Raw genomic sequence first — 21,636 nt, 5'->3', positions numbered from 1 at the left:
TTCAAATTTCTAATATCTATTTTACATCACGTAAATCTCATCATTCAGACTCTGCTTGGTACTTCCCCTTGAAAATGTAAAAAGAAAAATTCTAAAAACATAGCAAAAATAATATCTATATGTCTATATATCTATATCTATATCTATATAGGTAAACAAAATAGTTATTCAAATTCATTCTAGTACTGGTATGAGCTTTGTAAATCTTTCACATTTCTTTTTAATATTTATCTATCTTTGAGAACAATTGAAATGTTTCCCTCCCTTCTTCATTATTACATTAATTATTAATAAACATACTATTGGATAGTCATACAGTTTTTTCTTATAAATTATTTACTATTAATAAGCAAAATAATTATTCAAATTCATTCTAATAACTGGTAAAAATTTCCTTATAAATCTTTCACATTTCTTTTCAATATTTTATCAATCTTTAGAAACAATTACAATGTTTCCCTCCCTTCTTTATTATTGCAATAATTATAAATAAACATACCATTACATAACAATACAGTTTTATCTCATAGATTATTTACTTATTTCATTTCTAACTCATTACAATATTCTACTGTCACAACACTATCTTTTGTACCTTTGCAGAATCCTCACTTTTAACTTAATTTAGCCATTGTCTCTGTGTTTTCTAATTGAGCAAATACCTTTAATCCTAGTACGTTTCCCCTTTTTCTTTATTTCTTGCTTTTGTCCCTCATAAGTTCTTTCCCTTTCTATCTTTCCCCCTTTTTCTCATCCCCTTTTTTATACCCTTCTCTCTCTAATTTTCCCTTCTGTAGTTTTCTTTTCTGCTTCTCCTTGCTGTTATACTTCTTTTTCAGACTATTTTTCTTTTTGGCTGTTCCCTTTGATCTCAAACTTTTAACTCCTTTCCCCCCTTTCCCCCTTTTTACCATATTTTGTATTATTTGATCATTGAAAATGGCTTCTTCTTTGTCCTGACCTTCTTCTTGCTCTTGAAGCTTTTCCTTTTGCTTTTCATAGTTTCAGGATCTCCATTTCAAAAAAATTGAAATACGAAGCCAAAGGATCTTCCTCCCCTTTCCGCATCTTCTTTCTGTTTTCTAAGACTCATCTTCAGTTCCTCCAGGAGTGATGCCATTTTAAACACTTTTGAACAACCACCTGATTGACTTTAAGTAAAAACAGAAAAAGAAAGAAAAAAACAATGCCAAAACCTTTTTTTAAAAAAATCACCAAATGATCCCAGACTGTTCCTTCTTGTTTCTTTCCTTTACTTTTCCTTTCCGTGGGTTACTGTATCTTCTAATAAGATTTCAGTTACAATGTATCCTCGGGAGTCTTTTCAAAGTTTCACTGTTAATCTTCTTTATCTTTCCAGGTGGCTCTCCATTTTTCCATTCTTCCAAGTCCCACCCTGTTGCCTCCACTCTTCTCCTTTTTAGAGCTTTAAAATGACGAAGAAAAAATCTTTATTCTCCTTTTGACACTTAGATTTCAGCCTAAGGTTGCCTATTAGTGTCAAAATAGATTAATATAAATTTCTTTCCATACCATTTGTAATTGTCAATATAAAGATTTAAAAAGGGGTTTTAACCTCCTTTTCTCTCTCCTTCGCCGCTTACAAATCTTCTTTCAGAAGTATCCCTCTAGGTACTTTTAGATTCAGGGTACCTTGCTTAGATGTTCTCTGTTGTTTAGCCAAGTCTGTCCTGCTTTCCTCTTTGTCTTCCTCCTGCATAACCTTATCCAGTCAGGTTCTTCTTTGAGGTGGCCATTTCTGACCACTGCTGCAATGGCCTTCAGGAAAGGGAGTTTAGACCAAGCAAGGAGGAGAGATGCAGCTCCCCTCTACTCAGCTAGCAATCTGCCCCCGCTTCACCACCTCTACAGGGTAGCTTCAGCCCCAAATTGAAAGGATCGGGGCACTCCAGGGGCAAGCACAGATCGGAAATGCACACGATTGCGGATTCCGGTGTGTTGCTGAAGAAACCCAAACCGGAAGTCCAATTCTAGCAAAATTGAGTGGGTTTAGGTTTGGGGACTACCAGGGATTTATCATTTTCGGTTATGAATGGGGTAGCTCTGCCTCAGATAGATTGTGTGTGGAATCTGGGACTCTTGCTTAAAGAGTAGGCAAAAACCCTGACCAGGAGGGCCTTTGTACAATTTCATGTTGTGCACCAGCTGCACCCTTTCCTGGATCAGGAGGCTCTGCTTTCTGTCCCTCATGTGTAGGTTGCCTCCTGAATGGATCACTTAATGTGCACTAATGGGACTGGACTTGATAAGAATTTAGAGTCTGCATCTGGACTAAAATTCAGCAATGTGGGCAGTTATATGCACTCTTTGAGTTGTATTGACTTCCAGCATGCTTCCAGATGCAATTAAAGTGCTGGTAATGATCTATAAAGCTCTACATTCTATGAGGCCAGGATTTTTAAAGAACATCCTGGCCTCATTTCTTTCCATTTACATCTACCCATCCCATCAGGTCCAAAAGGAGAAGCATGTTATGGGCCCTGTCCTCTAAGGAATAACAGTGTCATCATGCTGGGGACTCTGGTAGTAGAGCCTTTTCAGTAGTTGTACTGAATGGGATGTATGATTGTATTCACTGCTATGACTATGTTTTGTGTTTAACTGAGCTTTTAGTAATGGTTTTAATATGGTTGTATATTTATTGCATTTATTTATAGTTGTATTCTGACTGTAGTTTTTACTTGTTCTGTGCTGCCCAGGGTCTCCTAAATAAGAAGTGTGGCTATACAAATCTAATATGTAAATAACAGTCTACGAAGAGAAGGGGAAGCAAATGAATAATGTAATGATGCAAATGTTGCAATTTTTGTCCAATATTCTATGATAACTTTATCATGCACACGTCATGTCAGTTTGAATTGATGCATCTGACAGGAATGTAGCCATTCTGAGTTCTACCAATCAATTTCTTTGCTGGTTCAGACTGTTTGGCTAAATAACCATTCTATAGCCAACATCTTTGTCAAATGAAAGCTGTAAATGCTAGGCTATTTGCTGAGATGCAAGATTCATGATTTGTGTGTAATGTTTATTTTGAATTCAACCCTGAAACCACTCAGTAATGAGTCCAGTCCAAAAACAAAAATAGTAATAAAGAACAGAGAACATTTCTGGGCATTATTATTTTTTAAAAAATATTTGACTAATTAAAGCCATGAATGACAATAATTCCAGCTGTTTTCCCTTCCCTCCCCTTTTCCCATCCCATTTTATTCCTGGCAAACAGGTATTTTGCAACATTTAGTATAAATTTAGTATAAATAGTAACAAAACAAAGTCAAATGCATGTATGATATAGAAATTTCTCCCAAACCATTTCAACTTCATTAAGAATGTCCCACTGCTTAAACAGTATTTAGCTGGAGCACCAGGAATTCAGCTAAACATGCTGATCCTATTGTTCCATTGGGGTTTGCAGAGCACAGAATGTTGGAAAGGAATTGTGTGAAGAACTCAGAACCCAGAATTCTGTCCATCAATTACACTTCGAAATCAGGAAGGGACCAAATGCATCTTATAAGAGGGACAGTTTGGCAGGACCTCTAAATATTGTGGTCTTCTCTGTTCTTATGCCTCCATTCCTTTCTTAGCAGTTTCATCATTCTGAGGAGAGCTATTGAGGGATGAAAAGAAATTCCAGAAGCTGTGCCTTTTGTGCTTTTCCTATCTTATCTTATTTTATTTTTTAAAATAAAATAAAATAGTTCTATAAGCATAGTTCCTTATAGTTATGAGGTGCGGTTTTCTTTGATGCAATACAAGCATTGCTTACATGATTGGTTTGGGAAAAGTCTTCAGAGTTTGGAGCAGTTTCAAAAGGAGTGCTTGAATCTGTGTTTGAGCAAGGGCTCTATAGTTCTCTAAAACTCTTACCCTTGGGTAAGTATCATCAACCACAAGTTTTCACTGATGACTTTAATCAGAAAATTCATAAGGGATCACTTTTTTATATAAATTGACCCCAGAGGATTATGGTAATCATTAAAAAAGAACTTTTCAATTTATCATTTTCTATTCATTCTTATACATGGTTGCTGTCTCTAATTCTTCACATTTTCTTCAGCTCCTACCGCAATTATTCTTCACCCCCTCAAATTTCACGTTTTATTTTACTGTCTTAAATTATTAATTTATAAGGCTCCTGACTCCAAAACGACTGGGCAGCTTACAATTAAGAATATAAATATATAGCGAAGGAGATTATTAGATGCATGATAGACAGAATGGCGGGTGGAATGGGGAGAATTAAAACAAAAAGAGGGACAGAGAGAGAATTCAAAACAAAACAAGCAAAAGAACAAAAATTGGCCTGAAAAGTTATGTTTTCCCTCATAATGGAGAGTCTTCAGTAGTTTCCTGAATAGGAAAGTGTCAGAGCTGTACAAATCTTTTCGGGGAGGGAGGGGAGATCATTCCAGAAAGCAGGAATTGTAAAATATTAGGCATGCTTTCTATTCTTTCAGTTCCCTTTCTATTTGGTCTGTTTTGTCCTCCTGTCTCCATTTTTAGATTTGTTCTTTCTTGCCAAAATTAGGAGTACAGGTCGCCTACTTTCTCTAACAATCACATACTGAGAGATGTTTGGATGCATTAGCAGCAAGGCAAAGAGAAGCCAGCTCCATCAGAACTTTCTGAATGCAAGGGAAAAGGCTCGGAAAGTGAGGAACGCACATGATATTCTCCATTCCAACTCCTGCTTTTGATTGACTTGGTTTCTCACACAGGAATTGAAAACGTTGATAATCCATGGATACTAGAATTCCTCCAATGGCCTTGATCAATTTATAGGCCTTATATTGGGCATATTTATTATAACTTAAATATAATTATTATTGGTGCATATATATATATGTATAACATATATATATAAAACACATATATATATAACATATATATATATATATATATATATATATATATATATATATATATATATATATATATATATATATACACACACACACACACACACACACACACACACACACACACACACATATATATATATATACATATATATGTAAATGTATGTATATATATATTTGTTTTCTTAAGTTTTCGCTGGTATTTATATGTATGGTATTCAGCTTTGTTTGGGTATTTTCCCACATCATTATAATTATAGCACAACTATAATGATGTGGGAAAATACCCGAACAAAGCTGAATACCATATATATAAATACCAGCGAAAACTTAAGAATATATATATTTTCTCTTAAGTTTTTGCGGGTACTTACATGTATGGCATTCAGCTTTGTTCAGGTATTTTCCCATGTCATTGTAGTTATGCTTTTAAAGTTGTAGCAACGTTTCAGAAGAATCTCATCTGCCATCATCAGGCTTCTGTATAGTGTTCATCTGTGAGTCAGGCTTTTATAGTGGTTTCAGATTTAAATTTGAGGCAGCCTATTGCTGTGCCAGAATGGTTTTTTCTTCACCCTGATTGGTTGGGAGTCTTGGTCTGTGTTTATTGGTCTTGGAGTTTGCTGTGTTCTGCTTGAATGGTGTTTCTAATATCTTCTGTCTGTTTTTTGGCTCTTTTTGGCTCTTGATTGGCTGGCAACATTGTGTTACTTTATTGGAGGCCTTTAGTGCAGCTTGGCTCCGGGTAAATGGATGGCTATCATTAGTTAGGAAGCTGGGTTTCATCTGGGTGCCTGGTTGGGGTGTGTTTGAGCTGGAGGTATCAGGGGGGATCTGTCTGTGCCCAGGTGTTTGTCTGGCTTGTGGTGTGGAGATTTTTTTGTTTGTGAGTGCAGGCTTCCAAATGATTGACAGTCTGGTGGAATCATCTCTTCTATTCATGCTTTCTGGTCTTTTTTCAATCTCTATGGCTTCTCTGATGATTCTGTGGCTGGGGTTTCCTATAGTGGCTAGGGTTTTGGTGCCATTGAAGTTGATGCTATGACCTGTGGCTTCCATGTGTTGGACTAGTGAGGAAGTGTGTTCCAGCTTTTTGACTGCATTTTTGTGTTCATCCGCCTGTCTTCTGTATTATGTTCGTCTGTGAGTCAGACTTTTACAGTGGTTTCAGTTTTAAATTTAGGTCTAGCCTACTGCTGTGCCAGAATAGCTTTTTTCTTCATCCTGATTGGTTGGGAGTCTTGGTCTGTGTTTATTGGTCTTGGAGTTTTCTGTGTTCTGCTTGATTGGTGTTTCTAATATCTTCTGTCTCTTTTGTGGCTCTTTTTGTGTCTTGATTCATGTGTCAGCTTGTTTCGTGTGATTCGTGTGTCAGCTTATTTGGTTTTGGGGTTGGGGGGTGTGACAGCTGGTGAAGCAGCCGTGATCTGTTTTCTGGATGGTAGTTGTTCTTCGTTTATAGGATGGGCTTGGGCTTCAACACTGAACACTCCAGCAAGAGAATATTCAGGGAAGCCATTGAGATAGAGAAACACCCCCATAACCTGAATAGACAGGATGATACCTCCCGCCTACCAGACATCTGGAAGCTAGCCCTCACCAACAAATGAGTCCCAGCCACGAAAACCAACACCAGACCCAAAACAACACAGGACATCACCACCAATCCCCTCAGCCCAGGCCCAAGCCCATCATATATATATGGGCTTGGGCCTGGGTCTGATGAGGGGATTGGTGGTGATGTCCTGTGTTGTTTTGGGTCTGGTGTTATATATATATATATATATATATATATTATTTAGCTCAGGAAAAATTATTCAGTAGTTTTTATATTTCCTCTTTTTGTACATTTATGCACTGTGCCATATGCAAGGAACTGGTAGTGTTTCTAATTCTTGATTGGGTCTTTATGCCCACATACAGGCAGATATGGAACAGGTCTTCTAATACAAAGCAATGCCTGAACAGGTCTTTTAAGTTATTTTGGCCTGTCACTGCAGACAGTAATCATCTCACACAGCATGAAGCTGGCGCTTTGGAAGTAGGGCTTTGTTGGCACAGTGGACTGGAGGAAAAGAAAGCAATCCATGACCTTTCTGTATTCTCTTTCTCAGCTTTATCCTTAAAATAATATTTGCCTCAATTGAGACCCTTGGCAAGAAAAGCGAACAAATGTTTAAATCATTGGCTCTGTAGGTACAATGTAGATGATGATAATAATAGTATGATTTAAAATTGTGCCATTGGGAGGTTCTGCCTCTGAACCTCATATGCTCATGTTTCAGCAAAGGAAACAGTTCTCCCTGTAACATACTGTCAATAAACTGTGGATGTCATTTCCCAAACTTTAAAATATCTTTCAAAGTTGGCATTCACCCACTTGTGTCAAACAGTTTTTGAATGGCACAGATGCTTCTGTGTCAAGATTTCTGCTTGATAAACAAGCCATCCAGAATGAGATGAGGAGTTGAATTGGTGCTATAGAGATAGCCAATTATAAAACAAAGAGCTTGAAAAGATCAAAGAATAATACAAGTTGGAAGAAGTCATTTAAGCCATCAGCATTTGGTACAGGGAATGATGGTCATTGTTGTTGTTTTTTCTTGCCAGCTAGACAGACTGAGATTGTTAATATGATCTTCTAACATTGCATTTAACATTACCTCTGTAACATCCATTATATTGGGGGTGTCAAATTCAAGGCCTGGGGGCCAGATGGGATGCTTAAATCTGGCCTGCGGGACCGCACTAGAAACAGGAAAGGACTGGCCCATGATGCCTCTGGCAGTGAAAACGGAGCTTGGGAGGAGGCCCGTGTATTCCCTGAGCTCAGTTTTCACTGGCAGAGGGAAGTAGGAGGCCATCACAGCTGAAAACAGAGTTTGGGAACCCTTTTTCTCTGGCAAAGCTGTTGGGCCACTACAGACACCCCCAACATGAGTGACATCAAGCTGGCCATACCTGTCCTGGCCATGCCCACCCTGGCCCCCAAGGTCAAATACAACCCTGATGCAGCCCTTAATTGAAATCAAGTTTGACAGCTCTGCATTACACCATGAACTAGACAAAAAAAAAAAAGTGAGCTTTATTGGTGGCAGTCTGCATTAATTACTCAGTTAATATTATCTAGCATTCAGAAATGAACTATTATAGTCAAAGAGAAAGATCCTGAATTGTTTATATTCTCAATGAGAAAAAGATGTGTCCATCATGGCTTCGTCATATTTTTATAGTAAACCTGATACACTCAGGGTTGCTACTGGTTTACTCTGCTTCCCCAGAAACTCCAGTCAAATTAACCTGATGATCCCAAGATCAACCTGATGAATGGGTAGAAAGGACATGTGTTTAATGATTCTGGATTCATTGAAGAAACAAAGCAAAATGTTTGAATTCCACACACCTAGAATTTTAAGCATTTCTAGGACTGAATCAATTCAGATTTGTGGGTCCCTCAGCACAAGCTTAGGTGAAAATATTGTTCTCCTGGATATGACATTTTGAACTGATATATGAACAGATATGTTCATATGTACTATTACAAAGGCACAAATTAAATATTTCTAAGAGGTGTGTCACATGTAAACATATGTACTATACTTCTAGATGTGGGAATATCTATTTCAAGGGAGAAAGTTAGCTGAAGAACACAAATATGGCAGAATATTCTAATATTCTGCAAGTAAGAGCAGAATAAATATTACAAGTGTTATTTATAATGAACATTGCATAAAGAGAAAAAAATGTCCAAATGCATCTACCAAATGAATTATTTCAGTACTTGGAAATTTCATTCACAGTTTAAAATTGTTACCTGCTTAAAGAATTCAGTCAGATTGGTTCTAAATAAACCAGTAAAATTATTAGTGAAATAAGTGTTCACTTGCACATGATTGAGCAAGGATTCTTTGGTTTTAGATTTTGCGTGTATCTGCTGCAGCATATTGTAGCATGGAAAGTATATTTGGCTGCAGGGGAACAGAAGGGAAGGAAGACAATTAAAGAACTATTGTTTTGAGATGCCTTGTCATTAAAAGGAAAAGTGAAGATGGAGAAGGAAAGCAAACTGAAACTGAAGAAAGCTGAAAAAAAAAATAGATATGAAAGTCAGAATGACTGAAAAATGCCAGGCATAAAACAAATTAGTGTAAACAAAGAACTGAGAAATCGAAGGGACAAAAGACGCTGAGGAGACGCTGGTAAAATCTATTGTAAGATAAATCAAGAAATCTTGGATAGGAGAAAAATGTGCTTACACACAAGAGAAAATTCAGAGTTGCCAAATGACAAACAGCTGCCATCATGCCATGCTGTCTCAGGAATTCCCACATCTTAAGGTTGCCAAAGTTGAGAAATATTGGGTTAAACTATGCATTTTTCCCATAGGCTTCTAAATCTATAGACTGCACGGAGCAAAGGGACCTGACAAACCAAAATCTTGTTTCAATAGCTTGATAATCGTTCAAAAGAAGAAGAATAGCCATCCTTTAATGCCAGAACAATGGATTTTTTTCATTTTTATTTTCAAAGGGAATGAAAAGCGGCCTGCAAAGTTAAACATAGTTTCTCTCCCTCAGGTTAAAATTTAAAAAAAGTTTTAAAAATAAAAATGGCTACATGTATATGCACCTTATTATGAAATTATTTAAACAATATTTAAACACAATTCTAAAAATACAGAAACCTAAACAGGTAAAGCAAAATGAAGCAAATAATAAATAAATAACTGTAGGAGCAGCACTGCTGGTTGTATTTTCAGAGTTTAAGCTTACTTTCTAGGGGACAGTTTTGAACTTTACAAGTTTCTAGATCTATTTTCTTTGCATTAGAAAATTATTGGAAAGATTGCTGGTTCCATCATTTCAAGACAATGGTTTTGTATTCCTTAATGATGTCATCTGGATTTCTGAAAATGAATAGCTGGGGAAAAAAAGTATTAGTAAAGAAGCAACTTATTCCATATCTTAATTATTTATAAAATAATTAGAAATATTAGAGGAAGAGCACTTTTATTTGCAGAGTATTGCCTCATAATTTCCAGGGTTCTTCTCTCTTGTTTAAATTAAAACTAATCTTTACTCTGGTTTATGGATGGAATCAGGAGTTCCATTCTGGTTTTTCTAGTCATAGAAGAACAAGGGTTTCTGCAATTTTAGCCATGGCTGCATTTGGCTGAAAACATCCATTCACCAGAATAGTTTTCCATAGCACACATGTAACCATGTGAGTCTGACATTCTTCTAAGTGGTGAGAATTTTACCGCACGTTTACAGGCAGTCCAGAAGCTAGGGAATAACAAAATTCTCCATATCACTTGGCAGGATATCATAGGCAATCTTCTTTTCAAGTGGTTTTCATACACACTTTGTGGTAAGCTCCCACTAAGTGCATGGTAAAATAGGGTCAGTCTAGCTTTTACTGACCTGGAGCCAAAGAATCAAGAAAACATTTGGTTTCTACCATTACACAACAGAGCTTGGTCCAAAGAAACTATGGAGTTGTTGCATTAAGCTTCTTTTCCTAAGGTCATGACTGAATTCCATGGTCCCCACTCCAAAGTTTTGCTTCACATTTGACAACAGACTGCCTTCTAAAGCCTCTTGTGTCCTGTCTTTTCTCTTGAGCAATTGATCAGCCTGCTTGTGAAAATAATACATGTTAGCCAAAACAGATCTCATTTGCCAAGGATGTGGGGAGCAATGTTTATTATCCACCATGCCAGCCCTAGATGACCTCAACGTTTCATCAAGAGTTGAAACAAAATATTTTAAGAGGAGAAAAATAATGGGACTTTGTCTGTATTCACAGATCTTTCATAAGGATGTGAGCTATCTTCATGACTAATACAAATGATTTCAGATGGTGTGGGAGACAGTGAAATACAGCCATATAGCCCTTTATATTATTATTATCATTAAAGGGAGAGTCTTAATTCCAGTCTAGGAACTCAAAACATTTGAACTCTACCCAAGACTTTCATTTTTTTCAGCCAGAAACACAGCTTTAGAGATATGGTGTATGATAGCCTTACACATTAAAAAAATATTATAACAATATTACTTTCTGTCTGGTGTGAAAAAAGAAGTTGTTTGATCGATGTGGAGAATTCCATACTTGACACAACTGTTTATTTATTTATTAACAATTTTTAAATCCTCAGCGGGAGACATTCTCATCTTTTCTATGGAAGCCCAGAGAATACATACAATAAACAAAACAATGAAGATTTATTAATCTAAAGCAGGAATCATATGTACAATATCTTGGGAAAAAATCCTAATGAAATCAGGTTTTTAATGCCAAATAACTTTTCCTAAGACTGTGTTATACATGTACAATGTGTCACAATTTCTTAAGAACTACTGGAAAGATGATAGTCCCTGAATGAAATACGTATCTGGCAAAGTGGCAAGAAACTCTTGGTTCAGTTTCAAACCCTAACTGAAATGTAGAGTATCTTTCAGAATTGCTGGCAAGAAACATTGAGGCAATTTCCATGCAATGCCATGAAGCAATAGGCGATGTAAGCAAGTCCTTTCCATGTGTAGACAAACTTATGGAGCAATGTGATAATACATTGTGAGACTTATTATATTTTATTTGGGGGTCCCGTTTCTGTCACATGTAAGAACATTTCATCTTATTTTTATGTAAAATAAAAACCACATTTTCAGCAATGCAGCCAGAATACTCAAATTGAAGCAACCCATTAAATACATAAGGGTTTTAAAAATCTAATATTGGTATGGTTGGCTCATAATTTTGGAATTTCTTAAGCTGATACCTACAATGAATTTGCAGAATCTTAAGCACAGAGAACAAAATCATGCATTTAAAACCCACCGTTATAGTCCAGAATACTTTGCTTTTTAATCCTGTTGAGAAATGTTGCCCTTTAATTTCCAACATCAATTTATCAAAAGATACATGTTGTTTTGACCTAGGATAATTTTGTGTCTAAGCTGTACAAAATTATTAGCCATGTCCTGTTCTTTAACCATTCGGTATAAGATCAACATGTTAGCAATTCAAATTTAATCCAAATCAGAACATATCTTGACACACACAAAGGTTCTGTTCCTGTTGGAAGAATCATTCAGATACTTAACATATGAAAATATTTGTCTGTTCTACTTGCTACACTGTCAGCTAGAAAAAGTGAGGTCTGAAGCAAGGTTGATCATATAATGCTCTGGAACTAAAAACTAAAATATTGTTCTTTAAGAAATGCAGAATATGAGAGTTAGATTTTACAGTATTAATTTATCACAGAAATGACATAACCTAACATCAGAGGTGGATTGGACTGGTTCTGGCGTAGCAGTAGCAGAAATTCTGAGTAATTTGGAGAATGGGCAAATACCACCTCTGGCTGGCTCTGCCTGCTCGCCCTGCCTCCCCACTTGCCCACTTGCATCCTCACTGCTCACCCTGCCCACTCACCTGCTTACCCCACCCCACCCAGTCACTCCTCATCTTGCCTTGTTTGCATTGACCACACAGTCTCTGCGGCTTGCCTGTACTCCCACAGGATGCCTCGGCCCAACTGAGTGGCCCTGATCTGCCTGTCTGGGTAAGTAAGCCTGTGAGTCATGGCCTAGCTAGCTGCCCCAACTTTCATTGCTGCCTGCCTTCCCTACTCCCCTCCACACAGCACGCAGCCCCACCATGCTTCCCTGCCTTCCCCACAGCCTTCCTGGTGGTCCCCTTGGCCAGGCTCACTTGCCTGACTTCCCTACTCCCTTCCACATAGCCCGTGGCCCCACAATGCTTGCCTGCCTTCTTTGTGGGGAAGGGAAGTGACTGGGCTGCCACTGCCTTTCATTGGGGTGCATGGAACAAGACAGAGCACCTCCAGCCATCTCTTCTCTTCATCCTTCTCTTCTTCTCTTTGTGGACAGAAGAGTTTTCCCCACCTACCACTGCCCAGAGATGCCCTTGTTTTCCCAAAATTCCCTAAGCAATTATTTGCCTACCTGATGTCCAGCTCTGTCGCATTTCTTGCCATCATGTGCAGAGAAAGGAAAGTTTGTGTGGGGCTAAAAAAATGTTTAATCAATCAATTATAACTTCTTGCAAAACAAAAAAGATCTTGTGAAGTTGGAATTGATTGAGTGATTTTTTTTTTAGCCCCACACAGACTTTCGTTTCCCTGTACATGATGGTGAGAAACGGGACGAGCTCAGGGGTGGGATTCTACCAGTTCGTACCTATTTGCTAGAACTGGTTGTTAACATTCTAAGCAGTTCGGAGAACCAGTTGTTAGAAGAAATTACTGGCCTAATCCTGCAAGGAAGGCAGGAAGGAAACATTCTGATATTGCTTATAGAAACTGCCTCTCCGTTAACCCTTATTACATTCTTGGCAGGACTAGACTTCCTGTCTCTGGAACTTCTCTGGAGTTTTTTCCCCCTCCTTTACTGGTACTTTGCTTGTGTGGAGTGACCATTGAAAAAAGTGACTTATGACCATTTTTCACAGTTATGACTGTTGCAGCATCTCCACAGTCTTGAGAGGCCAGGAGAGGATATGCGTGCCTCGATATGAGTGACATTGAATTGGCCACGCCCAGCCAATAACATGTCCACCCAGTTACATGACCACCAAGCCACACCCACCAACTAAGCCACGTCCACAGAAGCAGTTGTTAAAAAATTTGAATCCCACCCCTGGACGAGCTGGACATCAGGTAGGCAAAGAATTGCTTGGGAGAAACGAGGGCATCTGGGCAATGGTGCATGGGAAAGTTCCATGGTGTGGCCCAGGACATAGCAGGCGAAATGGGCAACAGAGAGGCCAACACAAGGTAAAGAGGAACAAAACAGCCCCATCACGTCACACTCTCTTCTGCCACCAAGCAAGGCCAGCCGTGCGTGGACTTTCCTTCACCCATGCCGTTTCCCACCATTCCACGCTGTCCGGGAGGCAGGCCACTTGTCTGCACTGCTTCCCGCACTTACTGGACACTTGCTTCTGAGCCTTGAATGCTCTCCACCTTGCCAATGGCTTCCTGGCACTTCTTCTCCTTGTAGCACTGAGCTGCTTGGCTTTTGAAATCCAGTGCCATTTCTCTGGGTGCAGAGCCAGAGCACTCTTGAAATCCAAGAGTGCTGGATTTCAAAAGCCAAGGAGCTCAGTGCTATTAAGAGAAGAAGCACCAGGAAGCCATTGGCAAGTATCACAGGGCATTGCTGAAGCTCAAGGGGCTGGCCTTCCCCTTTACCACCAGCAGCAGGAGGAAGGTAAGGGCAAGGTAAAGCCAAACTTCTGCCCAGGCAAGAGCTGCTGGCGGGGCTGGGCAAGGCTGCAGGGCAATCCTGGCTGGAATCTCCCATCCCTTTGTTTGTAAATCTCCCCAAAAGAGGGAGAGGATGAAGTTCTACCATCACCCCACTGCCGTTTCTGGGCAACGTGGGCCAAGCGCGATCATCCCTTCATGCACTGTCTTTGGGAGACTGTCAAGGAGCACCTGGTAGGCTCGGGTTTGGCTGTCTCATGAGGCAGCTTTGGCTGCCGGTGCTAGGATCACTGCTCAGGGGATGCAGCTAGGCTCCAAAGTTAAATGCTTCCTTTTCTTGCAAGTGCATACAAACATCATTAAAGGGAGAAATGGTAACTTCAGTAACCAGAAAAACTGAGAATGAAAACAATGTATTCCAGTTAAATTAGAAGTGGTTCTTCGTGAAGGATCTGTGAAAATTTTGGAATATTGCAATAAGGTCCAAGAAAAAGGATTATAAAGCAGATTTAATTAAAGGAGAAGAGACCCGCTAAAATGCCTTTCAAATGTGTTTTCAGTTGTAGGATTGGAAATATTTGCTTGACTGTATGTTTTAATGTTCAAAAAGAATAATCTTTATCAGTATAAGCAGAGATGTATTCTTCAAGCTGTAATGCATTTTGCAAAAATCATTATGGTAAACGGAATACCATTGGAGAACATCACTTCTCACCAAAAATGCAATTTAATGGGGAGCAAAGTAAGATTTTACACAGGCAAGAAAAAATGTATAGAATATTTGGTGCCTGGCTCAAGTGGAAGTAGCTGTGAGACGGATCTGTGAGATGGAAACTTATCAAACAGATCCAATCTAGAAACAAGAAGAAATTTCCTGACAGTGAGAACAATTAATCAGAGAAATGGAATGCCTTCAGAAATTGTGGGTATACCATCACTGGAGGTTTTTAAGATGAAATTTGTCCAGAATAGAATAGAATAGAATAGAATAGAATAGAATAGAATAGAATAGAATAGAATAGAATAGAATAGAATTCTTTATAGAATTCTTTATTGGCCAAGAGTGGTTGGTCACACAAGGAATTTGTCTTGGTGCAAATACTCTCAGTATACATAAAAGAAAAGATACATTTGTCAAGAATCATAAGGTACAACACTTAATGATAGTCATAGGATACAATAAGCAATCAAATCATACTAGGAAACAGTCAATATAAATCGTAAGAATACAAGCAGCAAAGTTACAGTCATACAGTCACAAGTGGGAGGGGATGGGTGATAAGGAGTGATGAGAAGATTAACAGTAATAGTAGTGCAGACTTTGTAATAGTTGAACAATGTTAAGGGAATTATTTGTTTAGCAGAGTGATAGCTTTTGGGAAAAAACTGTTCTTGTTTCTAGTTCTTCTGTGTGCAATGCTCTATAGTGTCGTTTTGAGGAAAGGAGTTGAAACAGTTTATGTCCGGGATGTGAGGGGTCTGCAAATATTTTCACAGCCTTCTTTTTGACTTGTGCAGTATACAGGTCCTCGATTGAAGGCAGGTTGGTAGTAATTGTTTTTTCTGCAGTCCTAATTATCCTCTGAAGTCTATGTCTGTCCTGTTGGGTTGTAGAACCAAACCAGACAGTAATAGAGGTGCAGATGATAGACTCAATAATTCCTCTGAAATTGTGGGTATACCATCACTGGAGGTTTTTAAGAAGAAATTTGTCCATAATAGTATAGGGTCTCATGCTTTAACAGGGGTTGGACTAGAAAAACTCCAAGGTCCCTTCCAACTCTGTTATTCTTTATAAATATCTCCACTTAGTGTTACCAAGAGAATGGCGATAAACACTATTTGGAAATGTACATCAGTCTTCTGATAGCAAGATCTCATCTTATTGGCTAGTATCAAAGGGAAGACTTTCAAAAAGCTTCCTCTCTCATCATAACATGCAATATGAAGCAAGGTGTGGCGGGGAGAGGGAGGAGCAGGGAGAGGCCAGGTGAGGCACCCCTTGATGTGAGTGACATTGAGTTGGCCATGCCCACTCAGTCATATAATCACCCAGCATGACCACAGAATCAGTAGTAAAAAAAATTGAATCTCACCACTATATAACATCATAACATAATACAATACATTTGCTTATTAAGGACAAAAGCCATATATTCTCTGGGAAGAGAAGATAAGTCTAAGATAATTGATCTCATTTCCTTTTCAAATATCAATAGATTTAACTGTTTCATTAAAAATGAGCCCAATAATTATTTGCATGTTTCTTCTTGTTATTATACTTCAGAAGAGTTCTTGGTGAAACTTAATATCGTGATTGTATCAGAAAGTGCCCCGCTGTCATTGCCACAAAATTATATCTAAGTGTAAGGCCATAATTCTTTAAAGATCAGATACATTTTTCCCACTCTCCTTCAGGTTTATTTCCTCAATTTTTAATCCCATAATCATAGAATGAGAAGAGACTACAAGGATCATCTTGCCCAACCTGGAATGTGCAGAAAACCAATTTCCTCCATCTTTTTGTAGAATTGCAAGTTTGAGAAGCAGCTCATTAGTTCCAGTTTCCAGGTCATTATTAAAACTATTGAATAATACTGCCCTCAAGAAAAATCCTAGCAAAAATTCCGGTTTGTCGGCTTCGGTGACAGCAGGGATTCGCCTTCTCTGCGATCCCTGCTGTGCTAGCCGCCTTGGTGCCTCCGATCCTGATGGATTTGGAGGCTAAGGCTGCCCTGTTGGGGCAGCTGAAGAAAGGGGGGATCCGGACAGGGGGTGTGGGCTATCGCAACCCTCCCCAGCCGGCAATAACCCCCTTCTCTCAAGACGGTGGAGCGGTGGTCTTTATGGCCACCATAAAGAAGCCGGCAACTGGATAAAGAATACGCAGGAGGAAGAAGGAGTTTTAAAACGAAAGTTTTTTCTTGGTCGAACTGGGACCTTAAGGACATATTTAACACCTAGGAACTATTGGCTTGGAAGTTATAATGTTCCCGATTGATGTTTTCAGCTGCGAAGAAAAGTGACGAAAAGGGGAAGTTACTCTCCCTCCCTTATGGAATTAACAAATGGACAAGGGAAACCAGCCTTTTGATAGAAGGTAAAACCTAAACTCCTTTGTTATAAGTGGGAAGGGAGAGGCTTGGGAAAATAAATTTTTACTCTAAGACTTTGCTGGAGGAGATGCCTTGAAGATAAAGAGAATAGAAATTAATTCTAAGAAAGACTTAAAGCACAGATTGGACATTTTTTCTTTCCCTAATTTGACTTCACCCCTAGAAGAGAAATTGTAAAAAGAAGAAGCTTGTACTCTGCCTGGACTGTTTGATAACTGTGGGATTTTGGGACTTTTGGGAACTGTTTTAAGTTTGGAAATAACTGATTGGTTTAATAATAAGAAGAGGATACAGAAAGAGAAGAAGAAACAGTCTAAAATGGCTCTATCTCTTGATGAACTAAAAAAACAATATTTAAAAATAAAGAAAGAAGGCAAAGATGTTATGGGAGAAGCCCTTTGTTTCCTAGATATGGCGCTTGTCATGTGTCAGCAAATTAAACAACAGCTGGAAGAAGCCGAGGAAGAAGAAGCCATTTTTAATTAACTAAACGGTGTGACTAAGAAAGAAAGGAGAAAGAGAGGAGCGAAAAGGAAGGACTTAAGAAATAAAAAAAATGTTTATGAAAGAGAAAAAGAAGATGCAAAAACAACAGAATGCTAGAAAGCAAAAGGAAAGAGGAATGCAACAGAAAGGGGAAATCAAGAAGGCAGAGGTTTGGAGAGGAGGGGGTAAAAAGTTTAGGCGGGCTAAGAAGGAAAGGGAAAAGGGGGAAAAAAGTTACAAAGGTATAAAACAAGATAGAGAAAAGGAAATTTTTTTTAGGGATAATGGGTAATATATGGGATTTTTTTTTTAAAAAAAAGGGGGATTCTGCAAAGTACACATGAGTATTGTAATAGTGGTATTTGTATTATAAGTAGATAATCAGAACTTTTTAAGATCTAATAAAAGACTAAAATATCAAGGTATAACTTTAAAAGGTTTAATAATGAATGATATTAAGTTTTAATAAAATACTAAAGGGAATGTTTAAAATATTAGTTTAAATATAGTTTAAATATGTGTTGACTGTTATGGATTTATTATTGTAGTATTGGTTTCTGAAATAGTAGAATGTACTAAGCAGAATCTGATTGGGATTTAGGTGTTATTTTAAATTTTAATTCAGGGAATGATAGAAAGGCATCATACTCTGATTAGTGATTCCAGGGGAAACTATTCTTTTTTAAATTGGAAATGAGACAGATGTAAATGGAGAAATGGACAAAAGATATAAAAATATTTTTCTTTAAAGCAAGATTAAATATATAAAACAGAATTAAGATGAGGCAAAAGTGGAGAGGAGTTATATAATAGATATAGAATGGTAAATAAGAAGGGTAATGGTATATAAGAAGAGCATGAATTCAATTGAAGTCCATACAAAAAGAGGTAATCTGGGGCCAAGTTACTTTCTAGAAGAAAGTTTTATGTTTTTATGTTTATGTATTATGTGTGTGTGTTTAATTAAGAATTAAATAATAAAATCTCGGAGGAAGACTAGATGAGAATAATTATAAACAAGCCAGAGGAAAATATAAATGTGATGACTGAATACCAGATAAATTAGAAAGGAAATATGATTGAATAATGATTAAAGAGAAACAATGTGGAATTTGGTAAAGGGAATTTACGTGTGTATATGGAAATGGGATAAATTATAAGTACGTGATATAAAGCAATATGTTACCTGCCTTGTAAAGATCTACAATAGAAAGAGGTTTTATGTTTTTAATGTTTAATGATGTTTTGTTTTGTTTGTTTGTTTGTTTGTTTGTAAAATCAATAAAACTTGTTTTTTTTTTTAAAAAAAGAAAAATCCTAGCAGAAACCCACTATTAATGCTTTGCATCCTGATATAGAGCCATGAATGTTGACTTTCTGAGCATTTGGTTAGCCAATTATTTATGGATCCATGTTATGACAGTACTATCAGACTTTCAGCCTGGCAATGATAATATTACGTGGAATTAAAGATTGACATAATCGTGAATAATCTTGTTAACAAATATTTGAAGATATAAGCCTACAAATGGATTTCAAAATATTACCTTTTTAAAGTTTTCTGTATTGCCATTGCAAAACATTTTGTTGTTGATTATTGTCTTGTTAACTAGATAAATGTGTCTCCTACATGCAACTATATTCATAAAATTTTAACTGCTTCAGTGTTGGTATATTTAAATTTATCTTTATGCAGTGAAAAAAAGTGGGATACATAGCATTAGAGAAATGTGTTTTGACAGGAAACTATGAGCAGTTTGTGCCAGACTGAGAAAGAAAATGGAAGTATTAAGGAAGTCTGTAGCTACCTATTCATTTCATTCGTTAATAGCATTAACTGTTTTATTGAGTTCTGATAATTTCACAGACATTATTTATATCCCTACAGGTATATTGGGGCCCTGGGCACAAGAGTGATCTGTGATAACATACCAGGACTAGTCAATAAACAGCGGCACCTGTGCCAGAGTTACCCAGATATCATGCAATCCATAGGGGAAGGAGCTAAAGAGTGGATTCGGGAATGCCAGCATCAATTCCGTCACCATCGTTGGAACTGCAGCACTTTGGACAGAGACCACACCGTTTTTGGCAGAGTCATGCTTCGAAGTAAGTCCCTTTATCAGTTTAGAGAGATAAGGCAGTATGAATTTCCCTCTCTTCCCTTCCCTTCGCTTCCCTTCCCTTCCCCCCCTCTCTGTTTGTATATGCATTATCGTTCTCTCTCTTCTGCTATATACTAAATAAATAGATCATTATCTTTCTTCAATGTTGCTTTGATTTTACATTTGAAATAAAAATGTGGGGATGCTGCATTGCTTTAATTTTGTTCTTGGGCACAAAAATTTAATATCAAGTGTTGTAGTAAAACAACTAGTCCCTCTTCCTCCTCTTCCTGTTTTTTTCCCACTGATAAAATTGCTTTCTGAGCTAGACTTTCTCAGAATTCTTTTCCATCAGTGTTCATCCAGATGCCGTGGATAGCCTCACAAACATGTTATGATGGGAACTACCCTTCCCTGCTTTCTTCTCTTAACATCTGTTAAGGTCTATGTCTGCAGAAGATGTAGCTCTCATCTGTTGATAAATTTGTACTTTTGAATTTTAACCTTTTTAGAAAGCCCTCGAAGCTGGTGATCATTAGAGGAGAAAGCCTCTCTTAATCACAGCTTTTATAGAACAGCTTTGAAATACTGATTGTTCACTCCAAACTCTTTAGCCATTAGTTAAAATCAGCAAACTGTAAGACTTAGTTACAGTTGCTTCTAGTTAGAAAAGGTTGGTAATGATAGATTCAGATGGTGACTTGTTACAGTTCTTAAGGCACAACTGGCATATTTAGGTTTAAATGGAAAATAAATTCACTGGAGCTGATTATGTTTTATCATTTTATCATGCTTTTGAACTTTAAGGAAAAGTTTGCAGTATGGTGGAAATGTTGTAATGAGGAATTCTTTACTCTATTTACTCAGAAGTCCTGTTATATTCAGTGAGATTTATTTCCATGAAGAACTGTAACCTTCTTTTAATCAGAAATGACCCAACCCTTTTGAAGAAATTGCTTTTCTCACTGCATAAAATACAGGATTGGCACCAAGTTTTATCACTTGTTTACAAGCTTACAGAGTTTAAAGTTTGCCCTCTTGAAATTGTAAACAACAGAGCTTGGAGTAGTTCTTCAAAATTAAAATACGGTGTTTTCTTTATTTAGTAAATTTGATTATTTGATTGCAAGAACCTAAATTTTAATATTTGAGATCAAGACAATTTTAATAATTGGACAAATTCAATTCTGAATTCTGATCCCAAGATACCTGGAATGCCTCAGGTTTGGGAAGAAAAGTAGTATGTGCAAATTTGTTCCAATTCATTAAATAGGTTTTTATTCATTATTTTGATTGGTGGTCCACCTTTCTACTCAGCTCAGCCCCCAAGATAACTGACAGTAATTAAAATATAGACTACAAATGAAAACTACAAACAAATGCAAATATTAAATTTAAAAGTCCAGAAAGGAGCTAGTCTTAAAACAGAGAACATTTTCCATTCTATTTTCTTTATGATTGAAAACAAACCAGGCAAAAATGGCAACTAAAATTCTAATTCACTTTAAAAATGAATTAAAACCAGAATGAAGAGAGATAAAAACCTGATTAGAAATTTAAGAGAAGTGGAAATATGAAGGCTTGCTGCACTGCCACCAAACAAAAAGCCCATGTCACAGAGTTGATCTCCCTGTAATGGAGGAATTTAATCAGTGTTAACATAGTTTTCTTATTTTTATTTTAGAATACACATTGGGGTCATGTGCAGGGAAAAAAATCACTTCAAAACATGGAGAATGAGCATACTTTGAATTATCCTTCTTTCACAGCTTGAGATTATCCTTCTTTCACGCCTGAAAAGGTGT

At 37.4% G+C, this 21,636-nt stretch overlaps 1 protein-coding gene across 1 annotated transcript in view; it reads left to right on the top strand.

Annotated features, from left to right (window-relative positions):
* WNT2B (Wnt family member 2B) overlaps window positions 1-21,636 on the top strand; it is a 46,246-nt gene that overhangs the window by 16,910 nt on the left and 7,700 nt on the right. Inside the window, exon 2 of the mRNA XM_026712967.2 lies at window positions 19,615-19,835. Coding sequence (XP_026568752.1) covers window positions 19,615-19,835 — 221 coding nt within the window. The remainder of the gene's footprint in view (window positions 1-19,614; window positions 19,836-21,636) is intronic.

Source organism: Pseudonaja textilis, chromosome 3, assembly GCF_049901715.1.
Source record: "Pseudonaja textilis isolate UNSWEBS1 chromosome 3, rPseTex1.2, whole genome shotgun sequence".
Taxonomy (NCBI): Eukaryota; Metazoa; Chordata; class Lepidosauria; order Squamata; family Elapidae; genus Pseudonaja; species Pseudonaja textilis.
The sequence above is the reverse complement of the archived record's forward strand: the minus strand, read 5'-3'. Positions and strand labels throughout refer to the sequence as shown.